This window comes from Trachemys scripta, chromosome 13 (genome assembly GCF_013100865.1).
Source record: "Trachemys scripta elegans isolate TJP31775 chromosome 13, CAS_Tse_1.0, whole genome shotgun sequence".
Lineage (NCBI taxonomy): Eukaryota > Metazoa > Chordata > Testudines > Emydidae > Trachemys > Trachemys scripta.
In genome coordinates this window covers 27,934,979-27,947,266 of record NC_048310.1, presented here as the reverse complement: position 1 = coordinate 27,947,266, position 12,288 = coordinate 27,934,979, and the positions used below count along the sequence as shown (strand labels likewise).

The following is a 12,288-nucleotide window of genomic DNA, read 5'->3' as shown; positions in this document are numbered from 1 at the left end:
CTAGTGAGGCAATCGACTCCCTTGCTACATGAAAATGTTAGATGAGGTGATATGTTTGCATGAGTGTGTGGGGAAGAACCTGAAATCATAACAATAATATTTATTGAATTTAAGTGTTGTCATCTTCATTTAAATATAAAAATGTAGTGTTCTCCCTCCCTCATCCACTCAGTAGAGCAAAACAAATTAATGCCAGTAGAGGCATTCATTTAACCTTTTAAGCATTTAACCTTTGGCCTCATTTAAGGGATTCCTAAAAGTGTTGTTGTACTGTTGAAATCAAGTGACCTACAGCTCAAGTCTCTTGTGTTTAGCCAAAATGTGAGTTAGTCCGTTGTTAAAATTACAGATGACCAACAGTGGTTCCATATATATCTTATTTAACTGTTATTGAAGTTAAGGCCTTGCCATATTTTTTAGCAGATTTAGTAAGTTTTATTCTCTTATCCATTAGAAAAGTGATTTTTTTTTTAATTTCCATAATAAAATAAAAACATTCTGCTTATCCTTTTTGAATAAGACATGCAATATAAAGTTAGCTTAATTGACATGTTGGGGGGAAAATATCTTCTCCCAAAGTACATGTAATTTTATTGTTGAAACATACCTTTTGTAAGAGCTGCAGCAATATTTAGCCTCATTATGTCCAGAATTTTCCTTTTGCATTTTAGTACGTGTCACAAAAATGAAACAAGATGGTGCTCTAAGAGATACAAAATGGTGGGTGAACCTTTTACTAGAGCAAATGTTTGGCCCAATCCTACTTGTGTCAAAATAAATGGGAGTTTTATTGATTTTCACATTTTATGCTTTGTTTTCCATCATTCCAAATATAATATTTTGTGAAATGTGCTTTTGTGTTCATGTAGGTTTGTTTAAAAGACTACAGCTAATTTTAAAGGCTCATCAGCATCAACTGAAGTGGTCAGTTATGTTGAAGTAATAAAATTATATAACAGCACTACTGTAGTTGTAGCCTTCTATGGAATGTACATTTGTGGTGAGATCTGCACATAAGATTACAGTGCATCAAAATATTTTTTTTATATTACCCATTTAGTTATCTTTTCTATTCCCAATTTCTTTTTAAAACCACCCACATCAACTTGCTAGAACTGCATCAAAGATATTAGAGCCCGCTGGAAAAAAAATGAGGCTTCCAGGTAATAAAAATTGAATCTAAGGGCCATAAACCTAGTTCTAAGGTCTGGGCATACAACCACCAGTGTGGTCAGTGGGAGCTATGTAATGTGAATTTAGAGTGGTACATTGACTTCAGCTGCAGGATCCTGTAGAAGTCCATTTTTTAGATGAAGTCAAGTGTGGATAAGGGGGGGAGAGGTAGTAGTGTTGAGTGTACAGTAAAATGGTGTATGTCAGAGGATAAAGGTCCAATATCCAAACTATATTTTTGAGGGAGAAATAAGAACACTGTTGTATATGTTTATATGTTAACAATCTCTGCACCTCTGACTTTCAAATGCACACAGTTTGACAATAGTAAAACTGCTATTGACTGAAGTGGGAGTAGAATTGGGCTCCTAGTTGGCAGCTGGTCTCTTGGCTGTTTCTAAGGGGCACAAGGTTGGCTAAACAAAATTTGAACAGCTAAAGATAAAATGTTGTGTTTACTTCTTTCCCAAGTGCTACATGAGTGTTTGATTCTGCAAGGTACTGAGCATCTTACCCCCATTGTCTTCACATGATCAGGCCTTAAGTTACAATATAAATATTCAAAGAAAAAGTGCCTATGTGACTGCAATATTACAAAATGTGTCTGTACCTAACGTATAATGTTTTGGATATCAAACTTTTTAAAACATCATAAATTTTGTAGTTCTTCATATTGTTTAATTACATCAGTCAATATTGTTTTCATAGAACATATCTTTGGTATGATACGTTAGAGTGACATTTTCAAAACAGTCTCTTTGCAACCTCAATTTTGCAGTTTTTGTGTGCACCAACCCCCTAAATCTGCACATCCACAATACATTGTGGTAGTTAAACCTCACTCACATTTGCATGTGCAAATTTGGTTAATTGTACATGGGGGAAAAAAATATTCAGGCACAGATTTAGTAGCCAAGTTGAAAATGTTTGGACAGAAACTTTACTAAATTATCACCCTAAAATTATTTTATGGACAATAATCTTTTCTTCACTGGTGCAGAAATCTGTTGTAACACTTTAATAGTATATGGGACTTTAATTATTTCGTGCTTCCCATTTTGTTTAGAAATCACAAACTGTATTTTGTTCTCTTTCAGTCGAAGAGGGTGAATCTTCAGATTTTGCTTTGAACTGGGACTCATCAGTGACTCAATCAGGTAAATGTTCTAGGTTTTTCTGATTGCAAAGGCTGCCAGAAAGCAGCCAGGCATTTTACAGAAACTGTATTTTGTGTCACATTCCTGTCTCAAATCCAAGACTACCCACTGCAACACAATTTTTATATCAGTTCCATATGGTCAATAAAATCTATTACATACAGAGACTAATATACTCTTATCCTCAAGGGAGTCATTCTTTCTTCTTGTGGGCACATAGAAATGGGTTGTGATTTCTCCAGTATAACTGCTTTGAAGTTTTCTGCAATGGCACTGTTGCACATTCATTCCAGTCTAATTACATAAAAACTATTCTAATAGGAATTTTAAACTTCAATCTCAATTGGAATGTGTGTATTGCTCTTCTTGGAAGAAATTACAAAGCACTCTTAGACTAGGTGAACATAAGTTTGGAAAGATCTAATATATTTACCAGTGTCTGTGTAAACCTGACATGTGTCCAGAACCTGTTAACCTATATTACATTTAACATTTGAATAAAAAGGGGATCAGAAACTAAAGTAGATTAAGCAAGTTAGGATGTCAGATTAGTCTAGGTGTGTGGTTGGTGGCAAGTTATTTACCCAGTCTGATGTACGTAATGCTAATTTGATTTGGAGTACATATTTTGTCTGTGTAATATCTATGGAATTCTCAGAACACAAATTTGTATATAATTCCTTTTGATTTTAAGGTGATAAAATGGTTAACATTAACTCTACTTCAATACTGTCTTAATATAGAAACATATCATGGTATTATAGCAGTGGTAGACCACAAGAATTCACAATCTAAATAGATGCTAAACAGAAATATGAAAATAAACAATGGTAATAAATCCCCATTCAGTGTGGATATTATAAGACTCACTGGGAAACAAGTTCACAAGGGATTATTCTCACCATAGTCAGTATCTGACTGGTCTTTAAGACAAATTTGTCTTTGCCACAGTACTTGTGGCATTCCATTTTGTATAAAACATAGTGTATGTTGTTCTGGGTACAGCATCTTCTCCACTATGGCTGCTTTGAACGATTTGTATTTTCACTGTTCTTTGATAGCAAATATTCCTGCTGCTGAAAACCCCTGACTGTGATGCAGAAGGCCCCTTTGTGCCTGGAGCTAACAGTGCATGAAAAGAGCACTCTCAGTCTTTCTTGCTTGACCTTAGTCTCAAACAGCAGTGGAGTGGAGTAACCAATGTTATCTATCAAAAATCCTGAATTATATTAAATATAACACAAGGCTGAGGTACAAAAAATATATCTGTACACATCACTAGGATGGAGTGCATTTGGGTTTTCTGGGTGAGGTTAGTGAATATATTGGAGCTATAAGAAGAGCGTGTGAAAGAGTTTTCACAAATTAGCTGCTTCTGCTCCCATTTTCTCACAGAGCTGAGATAATGGGCAACAGGGTATCCTGTTACTAGTTGAAAATACGAGTAATTCTAACTCTAGACCCTTGGAATGATGTATTACAATTGTGTATTGTGTGTGTGATCTACTTTACATCTAATTTAAGGAAATGCATGTTGACACACTTTGTAGAGGTGAATTTTAATCTTATAAACCTTTATATTGGATAGGGTACAAAACATGAGGCATGAGGCTGCAGACTGGAATAAGGCTGAAGAGCTATACGGAAAATACATTAAGAAGCCATAATATATAGTGGTGTAATACTGTGGAGTTACTCACTGTTGTGTGGTGTGCCTCCAAAGCTATATTCAGTAACTGAAACCAGTCCCTTAGTCCCAGTGTGCAAGACTTTCATTATGTTCTTTTATGATCTTCCTGTTTGCATTAACTCTAGTAGTGTGATGTAGAACTTCAATAAAGGGGGAAAAACATGCTTCAGCTTCTCATTTCATGCCCCTACCTTCCCCAGCCCAAATCAACAATATACCTTTTCCCCTTGAAAACACCAGAAACTGGACTTGTTAAGGGTGAACCATTTGCTAGATGTTTTAAATTAACATATTCCTCACTCTTCTTCTCTGGTGTTTTGCACATCTGTGTGTGGATGCAAACAGATCTACTGTGACTTCTGAGGAATTACCTTCTGGCTTGTGTGCACAAACTCTGTCTTTCCCTGAACTAATGAAGCTTCTCAGGCCACATCTATAGTAGTAAATTTAGCTACTACAGCAATGTTGGTTAGATGTGTGACTTTTTTTTACAGAATTTCTGTACCAGCAAAAGCTCAATTAGACCATTATACTGGCCTAAAAATGCCTTTGCTGATATAGCTTACTTTGCTCTCCGAACCAGTATAAGCTAAAACAGCACTTTTTTGCTGGTATAAGCTGCGTTTGCACTAGGAGGGTATACTCGTACTGACGCCTTTTTAGTGCAGACCTGGCCTTATTTAGTTGCATAGCAGGACACTTACATTGCAAGCCTTAAACTAAGTTCTGTTTTTAATGATGGCCTCCCCATACAACACTAAAGGAGTTGAGAATGTATGTTGTTGCCTGAGCAGAAACAACCCAGCCTCTCTTGCTTAGATTTGCATAGAAAATGGATTTTTAAAAATAAATCTTAATTTGTAAAAAAAAAAATTACGGTTAATTTTATTGAAATCCTAGGGTTGAAGAGGCATTTTCAAAGCAGTAGCTAGTCAACTAGAATTTTTTCGGGTCTTCCAAAAAATTAATTTCCCCAAATATTTTATTGTAGAGTATAATCAGTCATCTGAACCGCAGTTAACAAAATCTCTCTGTCATGCCAATGCTGAATATGTCCCCTGAGGTGTGACTGAAGCTCTAGTTGTACACAGTATTTAAACTGTGCTGAAGCAGAGCCCTTGTTCAGCTGAGAGCTGCAGAGTTTACAAGCTCCAGTCCTGTGCCATTATCATCTCTGCAAGGCAGGAAATGCAGAGCCAGTGAACTTTCCACAACTGGAAGAGCTAGCTCAGTAGGTTTGAAAGCATGTGATTGTTGACTTCAGTATTTGCTGGACTGGCTCTCCTGATTATTGTAATTTGTAAATTAGAAGTATTTTGGAAGGATGGAAATAGAACTCTGGTTGAGGTGTTGTAGCTTTCAAAGTACCACAAATGCTAGAACTTTGTTAATGTGGCTACTTCAGTTTTTCAAAAAATAGCGCTTCAGTGTCAAAGTTTCAATGAGGTTCTGAACAATGGAGGATGCTTACAAATCATTGATTTGCAGGTGATATTTAATGCAACGTGGAGATTTATCAATGTGCGCGTTGTCAATGGAATTCATGTGGCCACGTTTTTATGAATCACATTGATTATTTACTGCAAGGATTTTGTCTTTTTAGTTCAGTTGGTTGTCTTTTCTTCATGTAAAATTTTAACCTCTACCTAGACTGGCGATTAAAAGCTCTTCTCCCAGTTATCTGTCCAGTTGAAAGGTTTTACAGAAGTCCAAGCCTTCTTATTAGTTACTTGAACTAGTTCTGTAAATGACAGTTTTCTATCATAATTTAAGCTGTGTGTATTAATTTGGAGAATCAATAGAATACATTATAAGTAAGCTTAGAAGAGTTATATTTTTATATTGTTATGATTTCAGTGTATAATATCAGTGTTGATTTTTAAGCACTTTTAAGATTTTCATTTATTTATTTATTTTCAATTATGCAAAATCATGGACTTCAAGCATTTTTTCCCAATTTTTATGGATTAAAATTTTCATAGTTGTGGGAAATTATTGGGGGTGTTGACAATTATTTAATGATAGTAGACACTGAGATTCAAAAAATTAAAGCTTTATAACTGTTAAAACACAAATTGTCAAGCTCACATCTTAAAATATACAAAATAAAACATCCTTAAATCAAACTCAAATTCTTAAGCCACATTTTTCTTACTTCATCTCTCTGTACATTTCAGTTATTGTAGATGGAAATATTCTTCGTCAGTTTGTGTGTGTACTGTGAAATCGATGTTTACTGTTATTTACTGATAAAAATCTAATCCTTCCTAGCCTAATTATGAGGGAGAGGTTGCTCTGATGATATGGAAAAATAATCTCTTGGTATTAGTTTGTGATCTAGCAAAGGGTATATGTAAGTTTCCCGGTTCTTCAATTTTGTATAATTGCTTTTGAACTTAAATTTAAAAGAACAGAATCTTTTTTTTCTTTCTTTTTTTCTTTCTGAATCTTAGGGACTTAGTTAGCAGATCAGTAATGTTTTGTTGTTTAATAGACAGTTGTGTTATGTCCCAGAGGACAAGAGAGGTAGAATGCTCATTCACCCGGCTTCTGTCTGTTAACTGTGACTGCCACACTTGCAAGCTTGCACTGCTGCCCCCACATCTAACACAGAAAGCATCTCAGATATAGGGTAGGTTGGGCAGGGTTTCCAGTGGGAGGACAGAGTCGCATCAAGAGCTCTGATTTGCCAAAGGGTTTTCTGCTTCTTCTAAGCGAAGAGGAAAATAAGATTTAATATTTGTCTGGCTAGCCCATTGCTTTGCAGTCCTGTATTACGGTGGTAATACATCACTGGAGCATTATCTAGAGGAGCAACAAGGGACATTTTAAAGAAGTAAAAAGTCTTACCAAATATATAGAGAATCTAAGGCATTTTTAAAGAGGTATAAAAAGCATTTTTATATGGGGTTTGCTGGGGAATTTCTCATTAGCTAGGCTGGGAGGCCTAGGGGGAGCCAAGCTAAATTGTCTGGGGCAATCAGAGTAAGATTCTGTGTTCTTCCCAGGAACTCAGTGAACTAGAAGGCTTGCACTTTTTGTCAGTTCCTGAGATACATGTAACTCCAGACCGCCTTTTTGCTACACTTAAACACAAAAGTAGGGTTCAATTACCTTTGGGTTGTGACACAAACTGAGAAGTTGGGAAACACAAAATGATGTTCCAGTAGCACAAATAAGGGATGGAATGTCAGTCTGAACTAGTACACTTGGAAATTGGTGGTGTGTGTAGGGGGTCATTATAATACAGTGTTCACCAGTGTGTAATAGATATGTTTACAGAAGTGTCATTTCAGAATTTGTTTGCTTTAGGACAGTGTGCCATCAGTGCCAATAAAAAAGTCAAAATGTTAAAAATACTGTGTCATAAACCAGTCATGCTGGAACAAACCCCTTGAAATGAAGTAGCGTGACTGGCAGGGATGGCGCTAGGCAGTTATTACATTAATTTCTAAATAGGGTGACCAGACAGCAAATGTGAAAAATTGGGACAGGGGTAGGGGGTAATAGGCGCCTATATAAGAAAAAGACCCCAAAATCGGGACATCTGGTCACCTTATGTCTAAAGCACTCATTGCTGTATTCACTGGGTGTTGGCCTGTGTAGATGCTGTAGTTCAGCAAATACATTAAGCTTTATACTGTTTTCATCTTGTGTATCAATTATTGTCTCTCTCTTGTGTCTTCCTTCCCAAATCCTCTCAAATCACACTGCTTATTTCATCGGATGAGATACTCTTCTCCATCAGCTTCTCAGATGTTGGTGGCTCAGAACCTGTAGGTTTTCAGGCTATTCTGCTGCAGTGGTCACTGGTTAGGGAGTTGCAGAAGAGGTGGCAATGGGAAGATGAAAAAGGAGAACAGGATAGCACCGAGGATGTGTTTGTGCTGCTTCCTCTGCTGTATTGGCCTTGGCAGATGCTGTTGTACCATCTAGTCCCATGGCTAGGAATAAAGAAGGCACATGAATTCTGAAATAAACTGTGTGTATGTATGCATGTATATGGTATATTTTATATGATATACCTCTGAAAGTGGTTTATAAAGGAAGTTCTCACAGAGCTGTCACTGTGTCAGGGCATACACTGCAATAGTAGTGGTTAGAGTGCTCCACGTGGAGAGCCAGTTGACCTGTAATAATAATGGAAGAAGAAAGCTTTTTGGACCCCCTGCTCCCTCTGTTCTTGTACTGTGTCTATAGTTCTGCTGGCCATCACTCAACACAAGGATTTGGTGCTGTGCCAGAACTAGGGTTTCCCACATGCTGGTTTTGTACACTATGCTACTTCCTTTTTTAATTGTCTTTTTAAAAAGTTTTTCTGCTTGAAAAAAAAAAGGTAAAATTAGCAGATTTTGTTTTGAGAGACTAACCCCAAAATACACTTCTTTTTTCCTCCTGTATCTTTGTGCAGTGCCTCCCAAGTATTTTGATTTGTAACTCTAACTTCAACTGTTGCAGAAGAGGAATGTCTTTCCATTACTTGGGTCTAACATTTAAAACAGTTTAAAATGGGCGGGTCCTTTTAGGGGGGATATTTTACTTTCTGTTTTTCTTGCTATCTTAGAAGCTTCTTTACCTACTTGTTTTTTCCTTTTTCATTTGCCAAACTTTGCTTTGTTTCTTCACACCCCCAGCCCTCGGACTACCTGAGTTTCCAGTGGAGAGTAAGCTAACATGGCATTATATCATTTACATGCTCTGCTGTGGCAATACGTTCAAATTTCTGTTGCAAAAAGAGCATTAGAGAAGAAAGCACTGTTTTTTGTAAGTGTAACAAGGACTTAACCCAGTCTGGCATTAGGTCCTGACACTGCCCCAGTTAATCAGACATTACATTGCAAGTATTTTCTCAGTAACTTTTCCCTTTTGGGAGTCTGATTTATTCATTTAAAGTTCAAAGCAACCCTTATCTTCCCCCCGGCCCGCCTGGCTAGCTCACACTCACGGGGTTCTTAGTGTGAGCTCTACTTAGACTTTCCTCCAAGTAGTTCCTGTTCCCTGCAGGTCTCTCTCTCAGATCTTTTACCTAGCAGCTCTGGAGAGTTACTCAGCATAGGCCTCCTTACTGGCCCTCTTCTGACTGTTCTTAGTCCAGTGGTTCTTAGGTCTCATTCCTAGATCTACTTTCTCAGGTGTGTCTCCTCGGACTGAATTTAAATTCCACGAGTAAGCCCCATTCTTAGTCTCATGCTCCCCATCACATGGCCTGGGTATTCATTCCTTCCATGTGGGGAGGTGGGTTAAACTTGGCACAGATGAGGTTGAGCCGCCAAACCCTTAATAGGCCAGCTCACCCCATGACGTGAAAACAGTGTTTTTTATTTTGTTTTGTTTTTAGGTAGTAGCTATTGCCTTATTTAACTTTTAAGTGGTAGAATGCAAAATAATTCCTGGATATGTTCCCTCCATATCAGAACAATTTTAAGGTAACTTGAGTGAGCATTAAAAACCTCCAGAAACTCTGAAATCACCCCTCTCCAGGACTGCAGCCAAACTAAGGCATCTCTATTAAAAATGTCAATTTCGTTAGTGAATCAAGATGAATAAGATTCTGGCTAAAATTTTGGCCTGAGGGATTGTAAAATCTGATCCATCCAGACACAGCAGGTGTTCTTCAAGAAATGGAAGACTCAAGAACTTTATTGATGGAGTGTGGAACATCGCTAATCCTGTGATAACCTCTTCTTGGATTTGGAGGCCTTTGATTATATAAGTGAAAAATACTGGAGCAGAGGGTTGAGGTGTGGGGGGTGAGGGCTCCGGCTGGAGGTGAGGCCTCTGGGGTGGGGCCGGGGATGAGGGGTTTGGAGTGTGGGAGGGGGCTCAGGGCTGGGACAGAAGGTTAGGGTGCTGGGGGTGGCGTAGGTGAGGGCTCCGGTTGGGGGTGTGGGCTCTGGGTGGGGCCTGGGATGAGGGGTTTGGGGTGCAGGCTGCCCCAGAACTGTGGCAGGGAGAGAGGACTCCCTTCTGAAGCAGCCCCATGGCCGGAGGAGAGGTGCCTCTCCCCGCCGCAGCAGCTCTGGGGCTGGGGGAGAGGCGTCTCCCTGCCACAGCCCTGCACGCCCCAAGCTCCCCGCCCACCCCCTATTCCTCACCTCACCTAACCCTACATCTCTCTCCTCTCTAGGGCCCAGGAGTTGCGCGCCTGCATGGCTCTCCTCATCAGGTGTGCGGCCCTTGATGGGCTCCTGTGCAGCCATGCAAGTGCGCACCTTAGAGGGAACACTGGAGGAGACACACATCCACCCAACACTAATACTGTAGAGTTAGTTCTGGAGTTAATATGTTGGTGTAGTAGGGCACTTACATCAGCGGGACAAGGCTGCAGTGTGCACACTGACATAATTAGGTGCCTTATATCCACCTAACTATGTAGTGTAGACCAGATCTTTGTGTGTGGCAAATTGGGATGTGGCTCTACAGCACTCTAGTCTGCTGCACGCTAACTGGCTGCCCGGACCCTGCTGCTGTTGCTTGCTAAAAGCTCCATAGTGGGCTTTGACATACTGCTGTTTGAAACAGCGTCCGCATGGGAGCTTAGTGCACAGACGGTTAGTGCTCTGTACTTTCACATCTTGGCTTGCCATGGACTAAGTCTCTGTATAGACAAGCCTTAATTATATAAGGAGGTTAATACTTGATTCCCTAAAGGACTAATAGAATTTTTTGTTTTGGATACTTTGTTTTTTATTGCTGAGGTTTCTTTTATAGTTTAGGTATAATATACTAATACTGTGCAGCCTCTCGGAAGAGGACATGCTTTTGAGTCACCTTTCATTGCTATACTGTGGAAAATTTAAGCTTTATCTTGATCTTTTATTTTACATATATCTAATTTATTGTAAAACCAAAAGGTAATTGTGACTGTACATCCGCACAGGGGCATTGTGAGGATAAATACATGAAACATTTTGAGGTGCTCCGATACTGTAGTAATGGGAGCCATATAAGCATCTAATATAGATAGATAAAATTTTTTGGGGCCAGTTATATTCTAAAAAGTGGCAATTAAAAATATCATAATCCCTTCCCATCTTACTGCAATCTGTAGGGGCCCCTGAGGAAACTTTGCCTTTGTCTATAAGAAAAATTACTTCTTAATGAATGAAAGTCAGTTCATAGCTATACAAGCTCCGCAGAAATCAGAATGTTTCTTTGAACAACTAAGTTGTTAGCTGGAGTGACAGAAGATCCCATGCGTTCTGTGTTCTGTTTGACTGACATCCTGTGGCCGTATCACTTTAAGGAAAAGGAGAACTATAAAAAATTAAATTCTTCCAGAAGCAGTTCCTTCAGAAGCCATTGCCGTGCGCTGTGTAATGCTGCTTTGACACACACATCTGTCATGGAAACAGATGTTGCCCTATAAATCTGCTCAGATGTCTCTGGTGGTGTGATGCTATAGGTATTCTCATTTTGTTTAGGAAGGGAATCTCCTACAAGAATGAACAATCTGATGTGTGCACAGCATGTGTGTCAGTATTTAAATTACATGCTCACACCTGTGTGAGTATCACCTGTTTGAGAATTATGGCATTATCTGGAAAATACTTATTATTAAAAATGTTAATTGGGACGATCACAGCTATAGCATTTAGGGGGCAACTAATTTCCTAGGGAAGAGAGGGAGGGAAATAAAAGATAATTTAAAAATCAGTTATCAAGGTGAATCACCCTTCCCTCCTTTTTAAAAATAATTTTATTTGAAAGCAAAGTCACAAAGCTACTTAAATAAAGCCAAAGAAACATGGTCCGTTCTTAATACTGTCATGGTTAAGGACAGTGGTTAAGGACAGTTCCCCTCAACTGGCATAGCTGACATCTGCAGCAGTGTAGACTTCTGGGTCTCAACAAATTGAACTATAATGCACTGCATTGTATTGCATATCACTGCACTATCAGAGATAATTGACATTCTTTCTAAGTTATATACAGTAATACAGTGTGTTATCCATGTCTGAGACTAGATCAAATCTGCCGTATCTCAATGAGGTATTTTGGGTTGTACTCAACTGAAGTCCATTTATTATAGTAGTGTGTGCTACTGTTATTAACCACTGTGATTAAGAGTAAGGTGGTGTTCCCGTTATCAAGTCTATTGTTGGAGGCATCTCTCCTTATAAAAAAACCCTGCCATCTGAACTGAAACATTATGCACACGGTGTCACCCTAGCAGTGAATTCTTTCACCACATTTAGGGGGAAAACTTTTTTGGGCATGGGTCTACTATCATTTTGAGTTTTCCCTCTCTCCTCATTCCAAATGTAT

At 38.6% G+C, this 12,288-nt stretch overlaps 1 protein-coding gene across 7 annotated transcripts in view; it reads left to right on the top strand.

Annotated features, from left to right (window-relative positions):
* ZNF423 (zinc finger protein 423) overlaps positions 1-12,288 on the top strand; it is a 319,770-nt gene that overhangs the window by 73,269 nt on the left and 234,213 nt on the right. For 6 of the 7 annotated variants that reach the window (XR_004647973.1, XM_034788252.1, XM_034788251.1 and 3 more), the window contains exon 2: positions 2,271-2,330. The exons of the other annotated variant lie outside the window; for it this stretch is intronic. Coding sequence is in view for 5 of the 6 variants with exons in the window: in XM_034788252.1 (XP_034644143.1) it covers positions 2,271-2,330 (60 nt within the window). In the remaining variant the exon portion in view is untranslated. The remainder of the gene's footprint in view (positions 1-2,270; positions 2,331-12,288) is intronic. 7 annotated transcript variants of the gene reach the window in all.